The sequence below is a fragment of the Syngnathus scovelli genome, chromosome 5 (genome assembly GCF_024217435.2).
Source record: "Syngnathus scovelli strain Florida chromosome 5, RoL_Ssco_1.2, whole genome shotgun sequence".
Lineage (NCBI taxonomy): Eukaryota > Metazoa > Chordata > Actinopteri > Syngnathiformes > Syngnathidae > Syngnathus > Syngnathus scovelli.
Window position 1 is genome coordinate 660,622 of NC_090851.1, and position 17,916 is coordinate 678,537.

Here is a 17,916-nt window from a genome sequence, read left to right on the forward strand (position 1 = left end):
AAACAAAAACTCATTGCCAGGTTCATTGAAGGCTGTCAATTTTCCGTTAAATTCACTGCCAACCTCTGGCGGAGCTAGGGGGGGCACTGCCCCCACCTCCCTCAGCTGCCAGGTCAAATTGATTGCTTTTCTTTTTATTAGATTTTTGGGGATTTGCAATTCCCTCGGGAATTGCTTTCCACACCTGTAGGAAACATCTAGCGAATGTTTCTAGGCGTTTTCTGAAGAATATTTTGTGTTGAGTTTTGCAGACCACATGAGACCCCCCCTGGGAAAAAAAAAGAAATCCTAGCCCCGCCAGTGTTCCGTACTTGTACAATACTGGAACTCCATTTCGTTGACTCTTGAGTTGTCTTGGATGCTAATAAAAAGATACTAGCGACTCGCTAGCAGGGCATAGCTGACACAGGACGGACAGACGGATGGTAGGATCCCGTTAGAGAACTTCAGCAGTGAAGTCCTCCCTCCCAGAGTCAAGTGAACCCTAAGCACGCAGGCCAGTAGGAGCACTCGACGTGAAGCGGCACAAAGGCAAGGAAAACAAGAAGAAGCGCCGCAGCCGCTAGCCATTAGCATGCGCCTTCATGTGTGGCACAATGTGAGAGGAGAAAATACAAAGTGTGTGCAGTGCAGTGTAATGGAGCGTCGCTGCGGGCCGTGGCCGGCCACGGCCCGCCACACTGCGCTGCTCGGCGTGCGCATCGTTGTCACGTGATGACACTGGCAACCAATCAGAAGGGCAAGACAACCAGGAGCCAGAAAGAAAGTGGTCAACTGTACGTTTGGTTTGGCCTACTCCTGACAACAAAGTGGCATATTTACTTTGTACGACTCATCAAACGGCTGGAATACGCCAAGTTCAACTTCTTTCGGGAGCCTGCCACCGATCTGTGACTTAATTGGGACTGTTTGCAACAACAAAGAGTGCACAAAAAGGCCTGGCTACTATTAGCGTCGCCAACAGTCAAGCTCACACCTTGGATCATGTGAGGGGCACCCAAAAAGTTCGAATCAGCCATTTCGGTGCCAGTAACAACAACAGATGGCACAGCCGCTGACAAAAAAGATGCTCTTGGTTACTTTCAATGACTTTGTAAGTGCACACCGCCGAGCTAGCATTAGCATTGGGCTTGGGAAGACTCAAAAGTGTAACAGGGCGCCTGCCTCTGTTTCTTGACACTGTGCAGAAGGGTGCCAACATTTTGCTATGCCTCCTTTCAAATGAACTGCACAAAAACGCAATTTCCCACCATTTTTAGTTCGAAAACAAAACCTTTTTTCTTGGGGCTTATGCTTGGAATAAAATGCTTGTATTGTTTTGCAAAGATGTGACGAAATGTCATTCTAGATGCAGTGACTTGTTGAGAAGGACGTTTTTATTTATGAACCGTCAGCCTCCTCCTCCTCCTCCTCCTCCTCATTGCTTGTGTCGATTTTTTTCATCCTTAGCTTCTAAGCATCCTCTTCCTCCTCCTCCTCCTCCTCCTCCTCTTCTTCTTCTCCTCTCAGCTTCGGCGAGAAGACGAGCGAGAAAGCCGCGGATTGACGTGTCGCTGGAGCGAGATTAAAAAAAAAAAAAAAAAAAAAAAAAAAAGGAGGGAGGGAAATCAAGTTGGGCAGAAAAGACGCTGGATGTTTTTCACCGGAACGCGTCGTCGTGCGGAGACCGACTGAGGAGTCTCTGGATGCGGCAACGGCTCGCGCATCGTCCCGCTCAGCCTGCACCATCTCCACGGCCACCGCCGCCGCCGCCTCCTCTTCTTCTTCCTCCCCCTCCTCCTCCTCCTCCTCCACCGCTGCCTCCGCGCTCCGTCGGCCGGCTGCATGAGCGCCGATGCCCGGCCTGATCGCCGCCTGGATGCGCCCCTCCAGGAGCCCGCATGGAAACCGGGGACCAGAATATTAGGAGGAAGGCCGAGCAACTAAGCAGGCTGTGCGCTTTTATCCACCCCCATCTTCCTTGGCTTCTCCTTTTCTTGGATGGATTATTTTGACATGTGCTGAGGGGCGTCCATGGTGGGCTGGCTTCTTTTCAAAATGGCAGTTTGGCACCCAAAGAGTTCGATGGCATATATCATTTAAAGTGGTATTTTGGGGGGGCGGGTGGGGGGGGGGCGCCAAAAGTGACAACAGAGCGGTGGGTCGCAACCTGATGTTGAGGTGGCCCGTATGTTAGTCCATGCGCAAGCTTGTAAAGTTTCTACTGTGTGCGAGTGTGTGCGTGCGTACGTGCGTGTGTGCTTGTGCCAGAATAGCTTGGTCAGACGCCCCGATCCTGTTATTGGGGGTTCGGCCTTCGCAGGGCTTCCAAAGTAGGCCTCCTTCCTGTGGGATCAAGTTTGTTTTTTAGGTCGCTCACTTGTTCCACTTTGGCGCCTCTTTGACCACCCTCCTACTCGCCCCCCCCCCCCCCCCCCCATCCCCTTTAAAAGGGTTCAACTTATTTCTTACTTGCTGGTCGGCGACCCCCCACCCAAAACCAACCATACGATTTCCCCCGAGCTCCCCTAATTCCCCCGCCCCCCCCTCGGCCCCCCGCTACCGCCGCCCGCCCGCCGCCGCCGCCCACCCCCCCTTGTCCGAGCTGGCGTGGCGACGCAAACTCACAAATATTTACTTCCTGTACGTGAAGAGGAAAGGGGGCCCCCCCTTTGTGGAATGCGGCAACATGGGCGTGTTTGACCGCGGGGTTCAGATGCTGCTGACCACGGTGGGGGCCTTCGCCGCCTTCAGCCTCATGACCATCGCCGTGGGAACGGACTACTGGCTGTACTCGCGCGGCGTCTGCAAGATCAAGAGCAACAACGAGAACGAGACCAGCAAGAAGAACGAGGAGGTGATGACGCACTCGGGCCTCTGGAGGACCTGCTGCCTGGAAGGTGAGGCGCAAATCCATGGCTCGCTCTTTGCTCCATTTGGCGCGAAGACAATTTGAGGCTTTACTCGGTCGGGCCTAACGTCAACATCCGAGGCACTTAGATGAGCCCAACGTGAATTTACCATGTAAACATCAACGACGAGCAATAGAAGTGTTTACTCCGTAACAATCGAGGACACTTGAGAGGGGCGTTGTAAGCCTGATGGACAAGTTTTCATCAGCACCGTAAGCATTTTAGAGGCATCGGTGGGCCCAACCTACAAGTTGGAGTTGTTTTAGAGCAGGAAGCCTTGTCCAACTTCATTTTGTGGACAGCCGCTTTGTAAATGCGGCCGTGAAACCAAATAAATGCGTAATCGTCTCATCGAATCACAAAATCATGATATATTACGCAAAACAATGATCGTCGGTTCAAAGCTTTCAGATGTCAATGGTAGCGGTTTCTCCAATTATCGTTCAAGTGATTGTAAATGAACATTTTACTAAAGATTTTACAGAGGGTCATGACAGACACGATTTGCATTCACGGGCCACATGCAATGATGCAGCGGACCGGATTTGGCCCCCGGGCCTTGGGTTTGACACCTGTGTTTTAGAGGAGGATTCAAGGGGATCAACGTACCCGTCTGGAGTCATAATTCAAGTTTTGATAAGACAATTCAGAGGCTGTGAGAAGTTTTTGTAGGGCTTCAATAGCAAAATATATCATCAAAGACATTGTCGATGGAAAATATTAAGTTTGATGTCCAAGCTTTTGCATTGGATCTCATCAGAATGTGCACCTTGTCTATTGAGTCTAAAAGTGAATCCAAACTGAGACACCAATCAAAACTCTTTTCATTCTTTTTCGGAATTTACCTTGAATTTAGTATTCACACAGAGCCGTTCATAAAGTAGAGTAACATCATTGCGGCCTGGCCTGGCCTGGCCTGGTCTGGCCTGGCCTGGCCTGGCTTGGCTGGCCTGGCTTGGCCTGGCCTGCCGAGTCCGTCGGAGGTCCCGTGACGGATTTGCCCGTGATGGATCTGTCCCCGGGCCGCAGTCCGGTTCTGAGGCGCCGGGCCCGGCAGCCCCGAGGGCTGGCGGGCCGTGACAGGTGGAGCTCAGCGGGCTCTAAGTGCCGCTATTAATCTCCATCACGCCGCCGCCGTGTGTGTGACAGCGGATATGTTTCTGGGAATGAGATGTGAGCACGTGTGTGTGTGTGTTCATCATTTTTCTTACAGAGGACATCTGAAGCCAGTGAACCTCGCAAGGTTAAACTCTTTTTAAGCTGTGCAGACACACCACAATGTCTTTTATGCGTCCCCCCCCCTTTCTCTTTCTTAACAGCTTTCTAATGCAGTGCTAGATAGACTAGCTAGGATATACCATTCAGAGATAGTTGGGATGGTGGGATGTATAGAAGGGTGAATGACAACAAGCTAAAAATAAACAAAAAATGCTGTTGATGAGTAGGCTACTTCCTGGTTCATGAGCAATGCCAGATGGGAATATACCATCTGAATTGTGAGGTGGGGATAACAATCAAAAGAGCTAACAACATTTAAACAGTTGCAGGTGAATAAGTTACTTCCTGGTTTATGAACAGACTGTCCCGTTTTCTGTTTTGCAGAGCGGAGCCATAGGTTAAAATTGTCAAAAGGTAACATTTGTGAGTTTGCAGGCTACTTTCTACTTTATGAGGAGTGACAGAGTGGACTGCACCATTCTTTTTTTTGTCGGGGGCTAGCATGAAATATCAAAATCGTGAAATGACTAAAAACCTTTGGTTGATAAGCAGGCTACTTACCGGTGGATGAGGAATGACACAGCAGACTGTACCATTTTCAATTTTCTGGTGGTGAGAAAAAGGCCTGCTGATGTCCTAAAAACAAAATGTTTGTCAGTTTGGTTAGCAAGCAAGCAGCTTATTGGTTTACGAGGAACAAGAGAGGGATGGGACTGTACCATTTTCAATTCTGAGATGGCGGAGGCACCAATGAAAAGAGCTAAAAGCATTTCAATGTTTGTACCTCAAATAAATGCTTTCTATTCTTTACCCGAAGAAACAAATGATATCAAGATATGGTCATTCAATGCTGCTTGAACATATAAGTCAACACTTTTTTCTTCTCCCGAGAAATAAAACAAGAGCTGATTGATTTTTTTTTTTTGAAACACCGATGATCTGAAATTGAACATTTAAAAAGTAAATGCCGCTCCTCAAATAACAACCTGGATTTTCATGAGATGGAAAAAAAAACAGGTTACAACTACTAGAGAAAATAACCAGGCTGATGGTTAAAAAAAACGTAACAAATGAAATGCCTGCTTCCTCTTTGACTTCAACAAATACTTTACTTTAAAAAATACAGACGTGTTGAAATAAAAACAAGGGTCATGTGAAAAAAAATGAAAAGAAAAGCAGGAAGCGCAAAAAACGCTCACCTGATGCTTCCTGTGTGTGTGTGTGTGTGTGTGTGTGTGTGTGTGTGTTGTGCTGGCACCTTCCTGCGCCCTCTTTAACGCTTGGCGGGAAGGTGCTGACAGGCCGCCTGTGCCGTCATCCCACAGCCAAAGCCAGTGACCTCTGTGTGTGTGCATCTCCACATTTACTGTTGTCGATCCCCGAAATCCAAAACGCAAAAGCCATCGATGGTACCGCGCCAAGGGATCGAGATCGGTTGCCGATACCGGCGACAGATACAAAAGGCTCCAAAATGTTTAGCACGCAACGCTTGAACGTATCGGTGAATCAGAAAGAAAGGTGGTTGGTTATGTGCCACAAAAGTGTAAGCGCTATCGCTAATGGAAAAAGAAGCCGTATTACGCCATACTCGTGAGATCTTCACAAACAAAATCTCCTCATCCTATTGTCAATGAATCCGCCGCTATTCCCACGCCTTCCAATAAACAGCAGTAGTTGATGAGGGAACAACGTAAGCGATATGAGGCACCAGCGTGTGTGCGTGTCTGTGTGTGTGTGTGTGCGTGTCTGTGTGTGTGTGCGTTATACGAGACATTAGCCTATTGATTGTCAATGATGCAATCAGTAGGGAAGAACAAAACGCAGACACACAAAGACACGTGGGCATCCACAACATTTTTTTCTCCTCGTCTGAAGATGAGGTGCTCAATGACACGTGATTAAACCTCGGCTTCATCGGCAACGCACCTGAAGTAAACGCAATCAGAAAATAGTCTTTATTTAAAAATATTTTTTTTAAAAAACATTTAAATTTAAAAAATGTACGTGTCTGTTTGAAGGATGATACCGGGAAGATTTACCGACTCGACACGTGAGTAAATAATCAATCGGCTAATCGACCTTGAACCGTAAAATGCTGACTCGGCCAAACGAATGGTAAAAAGCGATCCGCTTGGCAACTTCTCAATGCGTTGACCTCGAAAACTTTTCAAAACTACAAGCGGTGGGTAGCGAAACCAAAATGGCCGCCTTCTGGTTCAATTTGGGCCAGAGGTCCCGCAAATGTTTTCATCGGTTCCGTTTTGTGTCGATGGGCCAAACTGGTGACGGACGGGGGACCGATTTCACTTTGGAATTGAATTGAAGACGTCACATTTGCTAATTGTAGCAATAAGCTAACAAGAAGTTGAGTTGAAATTTCCCGCAAAAAAACGCCCGAGTCTTTACACGAGTGTGTTGCCGTAAAATACATAATTCCACTTCCCTTTCAAGGAGATAAAAAAAAAAAAAAAAGAAAGAAAACTGGGAACAATCCGCCAGCAAAGGAAGGATGGGGTGAACAAGAGGTTGACGGCAGATAGCAAAGGATGAGGAGGCAGAAAGGGAAGGTGCGATGGTGCGGGCGGAGGAAGAAAAGAAGCTGGAAGAAGGAGAAAAAGGGGAAAAAGAACAGCAAACGCTTCGCCCGTGCAAAAAAACTCAAACGTCCGTCCGCCTCAAATTTGACAGGAATCGGACATCCCAAAATGGCGGGCGACTTTTTGCAATGCCAGCCGTGTGGTTTTGTGGTTTTATTTGATTTGGTGTCTTTTGGCCAGAGCGGGAAAACGCCAGACGACTCGCGAGCTATTTTTGTGGCTTTCCTTGACCAAATTTCACCAGACAGGCCGAAGACAGGCAGGTCTTTTTGCCCCCCCCAAAAAGATGAAAGCCACGCATCACATCATCAGAGGAAGCAAAGAGGGTCGCCCTACAATGACGACTTTTCCATGAGTGCTTATAGGCCTGCCAGTACGCTACGCTGTCAGCGGTTGCTATGGACCTATATGAGCCTTTGAACAGCCGTTGCTATGCAGCGAGCGAGGCAGAGCAATGAGCCAGAGGCCCATGCAGTGGATGAGTCATAGCCCCCCCCCCACGCTCCAACTCAGACCTCCCTTCACTCAACTCACACTTGTACCCCCCTACTGCGTTCTTTACACACACACACACACACACACACAAAGCTCCCGGCGTTCTCGCGGCGTCCTAACCTGTCGAACGTGGCTGACGGCGCCAATGCACACACACCTGGATGCGGCGGCATTGCAGAGGCACACACACACACACGCTCATTGTAACCTGTTGTGATGTGTGCACTGTAGCCTGACACGCCCTCCGCTAGCTCAGCATGGTCACGTGACCTGTACTGCAGCTTCAGACCTCCCGGGGACATTTTGTGCCTTTGGGAAACGGACGTAACGAAACTTTTGCCAGACAATGTGCACATTGCATTTTCTGCACCGCCACTTGGAAATTTGGACCTGGAAAATTCCATTCTTTAAGGCTCCAATCTCAAAAATCCAAGAGTGGAAAAGGATTTGTCATTTTTGACCGCAATCGAGGACACAAATGTGAAGAGCTGAGTCAGCGCTGGTCTTCTCCCTGCGCCGTAGCTCGGCGGACAATAAAAGCGGCCAATTCCGAGCCCCAAGTGGGTCGATGGACAAATGAAGGCCATTAAGATCAAATTAAGATGAGTCTAGATTCACCGTGTCACAAACCAGCACGGGGATGACAACGGGGGGAGCATTTTCCCACCACAAAGGGCCACTTTGTATCAAGTATTCAGCGGCGACACGAGGCACCGGTGTGGGCGACGTGTCCGACGTGGGACGGCGACGTAGCGACAACTTAGCCAACTCCCGAGGTGTGAAACGCACACACGGATGATGGCGTGCTTTTTATGGAAGCCGCCGCGTGTTTTATTCAAGAGGGCCGAATCCTCCGCGTATCAGCAAACGGTCCGCAGCCGTCGTCTTTCATATGCAAGTATCGTTCACTTGGCCTTTGGCCTGGCGACAAGCTCCAGCTTCATGTTTTCAGCAGTAGCAAATCCTTGTTCTCTTGTTGACGTGTTGTCACGTTAGCAGCATTTGTCTCGCTTCGTCACTTCAACGGCTACTGCTCGTCCTAAGTGTGATTTCAAAATGACTCTTTCAAAGAGCTCGCGGGATTAGCTTGAAGCCAAAAACACATCCGTGGGCTCGTGATCGCTTCAGCTAGCAAATCAAGCTAGCCGGCTAATGCTCGGCCCGGCTCGGACGCGCCGCTTGTCCTAATTGTTATTTAAAAACGAATCGAGTCTTTCAAAGAGCCCACGGGTTCAGCTTGAAGCCGAAAACACGTCCGTGGGCTCGTGATGCGGGTCGAAGCGTCGTTAGCTACGCCGTCTGTCCGCGCGCGCGCGCCTTTTCCCACTTTGCATTGGTTTCAACGATATTCTTTTTCTGTGTCCGTCAGGTTCCTTCAAAGGCATGTGCAAACAGATCGACCACTTCCCGGAAGACGCCGACTACGAGGCCGACGCGTCCGAGTACTTCCTACGTGAGTCGGGCCCGATCGGGTTTTGAACGTGCTGTCGGGTTAGCCGCAAATCTTTGCGTTTGGTCGCTTTGGGTATTGTCCAGGTAGCGATGAAGCATTCAGCCATGTTAGCTTTTACGTGTCGTGGTTTGACAAAAAAAGTAGAATGACTTTCTTGTCATTGTACAACTGATGTCAAAGATCCTTCTAAAGTTGTTGGACGCTGGTAAAAGTCCAAAGTGAGCGTGGACGAGCCGAGGCGGCAAAGAAGAGGACTGCGTGACGGGAGGCTCACGTTTGGGGAGGTGAAGGGCAAGGAGGAGGCCGGCGAGCCTGCCGCCGTCTCCCAGCGGCCCGCCAATTAGGACACTTGGCTCTATAAATACCAGCGGGCGGCTGCGCGAACTGGGTCAAACCTCCTCCCCGGTGTCCTCCCCGGTGTCCCCCCCCACCCCCCCGCCCATCTGTTTGTGCATCCCCGACCGGCCGGGCCTGACAGCTGGTCCGCGGCGGGCGGGCGGGCGGGCGGGCAAGCGAGCGGCGGGCGTGGGCGTCGACAATCCGCCGGGTGAGAAACCTTGTTCGAACGTTATCCAGAGTGCCTGAAAAAAACGGGACTAGCGGAGCCCGCTGGGGCAGAAGAGCGAGGAGAGTTGAAAGAGAAATTGAGGTGAGCTTCTTCTAAATGGAAGAGCAAGGAGGAGGAAACGCTATTTGGCATCATGTTAGCGGCGTAGCTAGGCAAACGTCTCGTCACACATCAGCTGCTGACAACATGGTCATGTTTAAGCGACAGAAATGGTTCAGGGCATCCGTATCTGCTCCGCTTCCTTTAAAGCTCTCTTTGGCTTCCGAATTGAAGTAGCCGTGCTGCTCGACCTTGGAGGCTGCGCCGGGGCGTATCTGTGCGGTCATCTCGCGTGTCAAGCGAGCGCATTTGGTGTCGGCTGACCTACATTGGCGCCCGAGCAGATGCGCCGCAAACGCTGGAGGGAAAAGGCGAGCTGAGCGCCGAAAAAGTCAAGGCAAACGCCAGTCTTTCCCATCTCAGCGTTGCGTGAAATCAACCTAAGGCCCTCGTCGGTGAGCGTACTCGGAAAACGGTGTCAACGTGTCGATTCGAACGTGACACCGTCAGCCGTTCAATCCGTCCTCCACCCGTTGGATGGTGCGCTCGGTCGTCATTTCATTTTCCGGAGCCTTGTCATCATCGTCAGCATCATCGGCATCATCATCAGCCTCTCCAAGCGGTTAAACACGCACGCACGCACGCACGCACACACACACGAGCACACACGGCCGGCCAGCCAGCCTGGTGAGATGTGTACATGTGGATATTACGTAAGCGAGAGCAGCGTGCCTTTCCAAGAGCACTGAGGGAGAAACACACTTCACCCCCGACCGACCCACCGACCGACCCACCGACCCTTCAGTAGGACGCAATAAACAAAAATGTGAAGAAATAAACGAATAAATAAAGCAAGATTTCATATTGTTATTGAATGATCAATTTAAATGAATGAAATCATTTCTTTTCTCCCAATCGTTGACACGTTTGGAATAACGTTGTCCTTTTGCCTATTTGCTCTGCTCTTTTGCGCTAATCGGCGGTGTCTTTTCAGCTGAGTCCAAATCAGGCTACTTTACCGACATAAATCCTCTCTTGACCTTTAAAGCGCATCTCACGTTACGTTAATCCGTCCAAACTGACGTCAGGAAAAAAAAAATCGTTCCGATACAAACTTTGCCCGCTTTTGTTGCCGCGCGAACTCGGCTGCTAAAATTAGACGGCCGGCCGGCCGGCCTGATCCTTATAGCATAAAGCCACAAATTGGAAGGGGGGTGTGACATCACCGTGCGATGACATCACTGCTCCGGCTGATGTCACGGCGGGCTATTTTGGTGCACATGGAGGCATATCACCATTTGCACCAGTAATGCGGCTTGATAACCACTGACGCACGCACGTTTGTTTGCCATGCGGACGGAGCGTGCACGACATTTGTGAGCACGCCGCAGAATGTCAGCGTCACTTTCAAACGGAGCTCGGAAAGGAACAACGTGAACAGGAAGTCAAACACACAAGTGGTTGCGACGATCCTGTAGCAATATTTTGTAGCCATTTTAACAAGCGCATGTTCTTTGCCGCTGGGCCCTCCCACGTGGGCGGCGGCGGCGGCGGCGGCGGCAGCGGAGGACACAATGCGTAGGTAGTGCATAGTGTGGACGGGAAACACCACACTTTGGCACCACACAGCGAGGATGTGGGTGATCGATCGATCGATCGATGAGTGCGTGTCTTGTTGTGTTGGATCTTGGTCTGTGTGTGTGTGTGTGTGTTGTAGAAAGTGAACACACGCACACACACACACAGAGAGGGAGCTCCCATGGCACCCCCGCCACCCCCTCTATAATTCAGCCACAATTAAAAGGCTCGCTTCTACCGTAGCTAATGAAACCATAAGTCAAGACCACACTTGGCACACGCACACACACACAATGCAGCACATGTGAGGGGATGGAATGGACAAGTGGGAGGTGTTGTGCAACATGTACACTAGATTGTAATTCGGCGGTGATGCTGCGATCGCGGTGATACGATGGCTAACTTGTGTTGGCGATTGTATGAAAAGTATCAATTGTATCATATAATATAAAAGTTTCAATTGAATGTATTTAAAAAGAAATACATCCGTGACTTGGTTTTGAATCAGAATGCATCGTGAATGATCAAACTTTGCATTCTCTACGTTTATTTCTTCAAATACGTTTTGAAACAATCAACACAAAGTCCACCTTTGATTAACGCTTGGTTGTTTGCGGCATCCAAATTCTCGCTCGATTGCACCAAACGGCCAGACGACCAGATTGAGACCTTCCGCGTGTGTTTGTGTTACAATGGAATCCAAACGTGAGGTGTCAAAAAGGCCTTTCATGTTATTGCATGCTGTCAAAAGGCAACTGGTTACAAATGGGATTGAAGCGTAGCCAACCTCGTGTGTGTGCGTGTGTGTGCGTGTGTGTGTGTGCGTGTGTGTGTTGGGCGGCCCTCGGCCACCTTGAAGGCAATTTGCCGCGACAACACGTCAATAAATAAGAGGAGATGGGGTTCAAACAAATAGGATGAAGGGGAGTGTGTGTGTTTGTGTGTGTGTTTGTTTGTGTGTGTGTGTGTGTGCCAAGTGTGAGGTCACCTTAAAACGTGATGGGGGAAGACGGCCGGCCGTCTTTGCACGTAGAGGTTTTTGCCAAGTCGTCTTTTGGTCTCTTGATGGTGTTTTGGCGCTCTTTCAATCTTCGGAAGAATCATCCAAATGATTACAATGAACTAAAAAATAACAACCAGGTTTTTTGTTTTGACCAGACCTCGAAAGCAAGCTCTGTTGTTGATTTCGTGAGAGAACCTTGAAGAGAAGCCAAGGCAGACGCTTCCAAATTGAGCTGTGAGCAATACTAAGGAGCGAGGCTAACGAGCAGCTGTGTTTTGTAGGTGCGGTGCGAGCCTCCAGCATCTTCCCCATCATGAGCGTGATCCTGCTCTTCATGGGGGGGCTCTGCATCGCCGCCAGCGAGTTCTACAAGTCGCGCCACAACATCATCCTCAGCGCCGGCATCCTCTTTGTCTCAGCGGGTAAGAACCTTCAGGAATGTTTGCTTTTCGTGCTACATTTGGGTGCTTACAATTCAAGATTGTTTAAAAAAAACACACACACACACACACACACACACACACACACACACACACACAGCAACCCCGACGATCCTGGCTCCTGTACCGGATCGAGAACGGTCTTTCTTTCGGGAACCGGACAGGACCACCCCAGTTTTGGGTCATGTCAACAAAACGAACTCGCTTTGTATCGCTACAATTGCTTTGGCGCCTTCCACAAATGGGAGTTGTAAGCGGAACCAAACTGCAAGTAAAGGCTAAATAGAAGTGGGCTAAAGTGTGATTGAGACGTATCGGAGAAGAAGAAAAAAAGAGAAAGAGGATCAGGGACACCTTATTTTTAGCGTGTAATCCCAGTGGCTCCTCTTAGCCTAGCAACAGGGGCGAGAGAGGCAGCCATTGAGGGCGACGAAGAGATAGAGAGAGAGAGCGAGAGAGCGAGAGCGCAAAAGCGTGACTTGGAAGGGTTAGCGCCATCTCGCTGGTGCAGCCCACTGGGCCGTGGCCTAGAACCACGGAAAAAGCTCACACCATGGCCGCCTTTGGGTGCCCTCTGTCTCTCAGAATGAATGTGGAGGCAACGCTGCTCAATGTACCACCTAGTGGTCAACGTGCTCTCATCGTGGGAAATACGCAGGGCACCCTTTGGTCGTTTCGTCTTCCGTATCCATCGGGTGCCTTGAATCTGAAGAAGACAAAGCGGAAATGGTCTTTTCCATCCATCTTTTGCGCTCACCCCGTCTCCTTTTTGCGCTTCAGGCCTAAGCAACATCATCGGGATCATCGTGTACATATCAGCCAACGCCGGCGACCCCTCCAAGAGCGACTCCAAGAAGAACAGCTACTCCTACGGCTGGTCCTTCTACTTCGGCGCGCTCTCCTTCATCATGGCCGAGATGGTGGGCGTGCTGGCCGTGCACATGTTCATCGACCGCCACCGGGAGTTGCGCGTGGGCGTGCGGGCCGCCGACTACCTCCAAGGCGCCGCCATCACGCGCATCCCCAGCTACCGCTATCGCTACCGCCGTCGCTCGCGCTCCTCGTCCCGCTCCACCGACCCTTCGCACTCGCGCGAGGCCTCGCCGGTGGGTCTCAAGGCCTTCGGGACGCTGCCCTCTACCGAGCTGTCCATGTACACGCTGCCCAAGGGCCAGACGGGCACGCCCACGGCCACCTATAACTCCACAGAGAGGGACCACAACTTCCTGCAGGTCCACAACTGCATCCAGAAAGACCTGAAAGACTCCGGCAACCCCGCCAATCGACGCACCACACCCGTATGAAACTGACGCTTCCAAAGGGGAGGGCGGCGAAGTCGTGGGAAAATGTCAAGGTCTCACCAAAGCTCCGGCCGGCACTTTGGTTTCTGTTTGACGGAAGCGGATGAAAGAAAAGAAAAGAAAAGAAAAAAAAAAGCATAAAAGCAAACGAAACATGCATGATTTTTCCCATCTTCCCTTGTTTAACAATTTGATGTTTGTAAAGATTTGAATGGGGTCAAAAGAGGGAACCGGGGGCGATCCAAAAGGCCGATTTATATTTTTTACTCTTCCTCGGTCTGGTGAAAAATGGCTTTTGCCCCCAAGCTCCCCCGACAAGCCCCAGTTTGTCTCTTTAGTTTCATTATCTTCCCGATTTTCTTCTTGATTTGCATAAATACTGTGAACCACTGCGGTGTGCGATTTGAGCAGGGAGGGAGCACTTCAGAGGCCGCAAAAACAGCAAAAAAAAACAAAAAAAGAAAACCTGTATCAATGATATTTATTCTAACATGAACATACATGTATACCTGTTAATACGTCATGAGCACTTTCCTGACGCAAAAGAAAAAAATAATAATTAAGTAGCGATGCTAAGAGAAATGGAAACGGAAAAAGGCTTTGTGTGGGTTAATATTGCCGCATTTTTTTACAACAACAATTATAACAAAAAAAAAAAAATTAAACACCCCAAAAAAAAAAAAGTGACAACCTTTTGGCCTTGGCCAAAAGACTGGCTGCCATCTTTGTTCAGGAACAATGAACTGCTGGGGGGGGTGGGGTGGGGGGGGAACCTCTGAGCCAATGAATGAAGACGACTTTGGACAATGTGACAGACGACATGACAACATGGAGTCCCTATGAAGAATTTTCAAAAAAACTAAAAAAGATGAATTTACATGCATGCAAATCCAAATCATCCAATCTGCTTTCAAGGAACTTGTTGTTTTGGAACAATGATGCCGTCCGTCCGTCCATCTGTGTAAAAGGCGGCGGCGGCGGCGGTGGCGGCGGCGGCGGCAGCAGCAGCAGCAGCAGCAGCAGCAGCAGCAGCAGGCGGGATAAAGTAGAACTTAATGTTACAGTATTGTGTCTTACTTTTCATTTTCTTTCCGGATTTTTTCTTTTTTTTTTTTTTTGGGAGGGAGCGGACCAAGCTTCGGACAAAACCAGAAAGCTTAGAAGAGCTTTTCATTTCATTCGTTCAGTTCTGATTCTCCAACTAACACAGCCTTATTATTCTCATCCAAACGATTATGATTTGTCTCATTTTTGGGTTGTCTTTTCTTGTTCTTTGGTTCTTGCGTTGTGTTGTTGTAATTGACAATTTAAAAGAGAAAAAAAAAAAAAAAAAAGAAGTGAACAAGTTGTAATGTCTTTCAAGGTGCCAAAACTGAATGATTCTGAACTTGGATGCATCAAGTCCTGATGTTGAATAAACACCGCAGCCCCCCTGTAGGGAACGCAACGGCTCTCCGCGTGCTCTTCACAACAATACACAATGAGGAAGTCAAAGCAATGTCTGGCACAACACTTGCATGTCAATTCATTTGTGACGTCATATGTGTCTTGCTTCCGCCATCTACGACTCCCCCCCCCGCCTCAGCGGCTTTATAAATGTCAGAGCAGAGCGGTCTTCCCTTCCTCTCCCCATCTGGGCCCGCCCGCGGCCGCTCCCGCTCTCCCCCGATGCAATGATCACAGCGGCGGCATGTCTCTCTGCAGTGCTGCTGTGATCAGAGCAGACGGGGGAGGGGGCGGCGCGAAGATGGCGGCGGCAACAGCCAAGAAAGGATCATTCAAAATGGCGCCACACTGCCCACCACTGGAGCGGAGGCTTCAGAGCGTTCACCTCAATGTGTCTTTTCAAATGTATTTAGTGTACGTAATGAGGACAATTTTGTCTCCCTCTCTAGCCTGGACTCAGGTTCTGTATGGCCTCTCTGCGGTCCTGGTAGAGCGAGTGAAAGGCCCGGGCTAGGCTGAGGAGCGGTGCGTCACATTTCTCCATCTCTTTCTGCAACGGACGCGACACGTCAAGCGAGGCCGACGTCGACTTTTGCGATCCTACAAAACGGTGAACTCACAGCTGACGTTTCGTAGTACTCCAGCCCCTGGTTCTCGGCCCACTCCTGGGCCACGGCCGCCTGCACTTCCCTCCTGGCTGACAGGTCCGACTTGTTGCCCACCAGAACCCCTGACGCAAACACGCATGTAAACATGGATTGGAGCATTTTGGACGCGGTCTGAACGTGCGCGGGCAGGCTAGACTAAGTTTGCGACGGCCGGCATTACCGGGAACGTGGCGCCCCCTGCAGTGGGCGCGGAGCCTCTCCATCCAGCGGGCACAGTTGGAGAAGGAGAGCTCGCTGGTCAGGTCAAACACCAGGCACAGCAGAGACGGCTCCCCCCACTGCACGCAGACAGCCCACAAACGTATGACGGCCATGGAAGGACCTACGTGTGTTTGTGTCTCACCATCTTCTCATTGGCTTCCACCAAGGATTCCTTCCCCGCAGAGTCGATGATGTAAAGTTCCTGAAAATATTTGCGGTCGCTTTTCAACCTATCGCGAGAGCGGTCGAGCGCCACCACTCGACGGCGAGCGTTTATAGCGAAACAACGAGCGGGCTCACCACGCTGTCGCCGCTCTCGGGGATGTTGACGCTTTTGATGAGCAGCTCCACTCCCGTTGTCTGTCAAAGAAAGAAAGAAAGGAAGACCTTTCCATGACCTTCAAAAGCTTGTGTGGTTTACATGATCCAGTTTGTGATTTTTCGCAGTCTCACACACACACATTTACACACATCCACTGCGGCAGCGCTCTAATGAGCTAGCGCGGTGTGCAGTTAGCTTTTCTCTCTGCAGAATGCCAACGAAGGCCCCGTTAGCGGCAAATGCACGGGGAATATCGGCCCGGCTGACATTTTCAACAAAACTGAGGACGTGAGCGGAATGGCCGGCGGCCCACTCTGGCCTTCTTGGCGAAGCGTTGAGACTCAAGCGGAGATTGATGAAGCCGGTGTTCGCTTTTGTCTGGGTGTGAGTTGGAGCCTATAGCGGCTCCCTCCTTGCGAGTGTTTGACCACTTGTCCACATCAAGAAATGGCTGAGAGTGGGTGTCCTTTTATTTTCACTTAACTTGAGCTGCAGTTTATCTGGAGCTTGCTTGTAACTCAAATGTTGTCTCATCACACAGTGACAAGACGGACCGAGCAAAAGCGCAGAAGCCGAGAAGCTTCCGTGATGTATCGCAGCTCTGAGGTCGAGGTTGACTGTATTTCATCTTACGAATTGTTCTCACCATACTGTAGTTCTTCTGGAAGAGAGTACCATCACTGTGGAACATCTGTGAGAGGGCACTTTTGCCCACTGCTGGATCTCCTGTACTCAAACACACAGAGACATATCGGGATGAATAAATCAACGAGATCATACCAAATGGCTGACTACAAACCTGGTTAACACAATGTATTACTTCTATGTAATGTACAGTCAAGTAGTAGACGAAAATTAATCTGACAGCCGGATTTCACACTGAGTAAGAGACTAACATTATTTCAATGCATGACATACGTTTTGTGACATTTTAATTTGTGCGTTGGCTCAACAAAGACTGCAAACGCTGTTGTTGTGTAGATGTTAGAAAAATACCAACAAGGGGATATTAAAAGATCAGGCGTAAATCTCAGTTTTAGGCAAATTACTAGCAATAGCTAGTTAGCTTTAGCTTTGCTAACGCAAAAGACTAACTTCTGCTTAGCTAAACCTCAAAATGACGATAGGCAAGTTAAAAGTCCACATACCGACCATCAAACACCTCGCCCTCAATCTCACCATAACGAATGGGACTGAATGATATGTTCGTTAATTCCAAATTATTTTATTTGAATGCTTTTCAGTGGTATTTTCTTCGGAACGCCTCGTCAACATGTCTCCTAGCAACCGTTCATGGAGAGCTCTCATTGGTTACGTTAAAGGTTGCGTAGGCGCCTGTGTCCTTCATCATTGGTTACATATGAGAGCACTATACCATTGTCCTTTGCCCTTGATTTTGCCTGCCAGGCTAATTGTGCCCACACACATCCGCTCTCGTTTTAATATTCGGGAGATAAATGTGGTATTTATGACGCCGAGTGGCATTTTTACGCTCATGCACGCGTTTGTCGTGTTCCCGGGACCATAGAACGTTGAAACTGCCTTACGTTACCTGTATAAATAAATAAATAAATAAATAAATAAATAAATAAATAAATAAATAAATCTGAAGAAGTTCAATTGAAATCAATCATTCATTGTTTAGCCTTATTTTAATACTCTTTTCATTTCTGTGCTGAAAAATGTCACGAAACTT

The 17,916-nt window shown here is 49.4% G+C and overlaps 2 protein-coding genes across 5 annotated transcripts; one reads left to right on the top strand and one right to left on the bottom strand.

Moving 5' to 3' along the window:
- Positions 1 to 2,521: 2,521 nt before the first annotated feature.
- LOC125968688 (voltage-dependent calcium channel gamma-2 subunit) lies at positions 2,522 to 15,030 on the top strand. 2 transcript variants are annotated; one of them, XM_049720008.2, is made up of 4 exons: positions 2,522 to 2,879; positions 8,571 to 8,654; positions 12,124 to 12,264; positions 13,063 to 15,030. In XM_049720008.2, exons 1-4 carry the CDS (start codon positions 2,669 to 2,671, stop codon positions 13,584 to 13,586), a joined length of 960 nt encoding a protein of 319 aa, XP_049575965.1. In that variant the 5' UTR covers positions 2,522 to 2,668; the 3' UTR covers positions 13,587 to 15,030. The 2 variants fall into 2 exon arrangements, with proteins under 2 accessions (XP_049575965.1, XP_049575964.1); XM_049720007.2 differs by lacking the exon at positions 2,522 to 2,879 and adding an exon at positions 3,929 to 7,977.
- On the bottom strand, positions 14,048 to 17,532 carry ift27 (intraflagellar transport 27 homolog (Chlamydomonas)). 3 transcript variants are annotated; one of them, XM_049720012.2, is made up of 7 exons: positions 17,369 to 17,532; positions 16,867 to 16,946; positions 16,199 to 16,258; positions 16,041 to 16,100; positions 15,858 to 15,975; positions 15,650 to 15,759; positions 14,048 to 15,579 (listed from the first exon to the last, which is right to left on the bottom strand). In XM_049720012.2, the coding sequence occupies exons 1-7, from the start codon at positions 17,400 to 17,402 to the stop codon at positions 15,475 to 15,477; spliced, it is 567 nt and encodes a 188-aa protein (XP_049575969.1). In that variant the 5' UTR covers positions 17,403 to 17,532; the 3' UTR covers positions 14,048 to 15,474. The 3 variants fall into 3 exon arrangements, with proteins under 3 accessions (XP_049575969.1, XP_049575972.1, XP_049575970.1); XM_049720015.2 differs by having other exon boundaries at positions 16,867 to 16,951; positions 17,369 to 17,516; XM_049720013.2 differs by lacking the exon at positions 16,041 to 16,100.
- Positions 17,533 to 17,916: the final 384 nt, after the last annotated feature.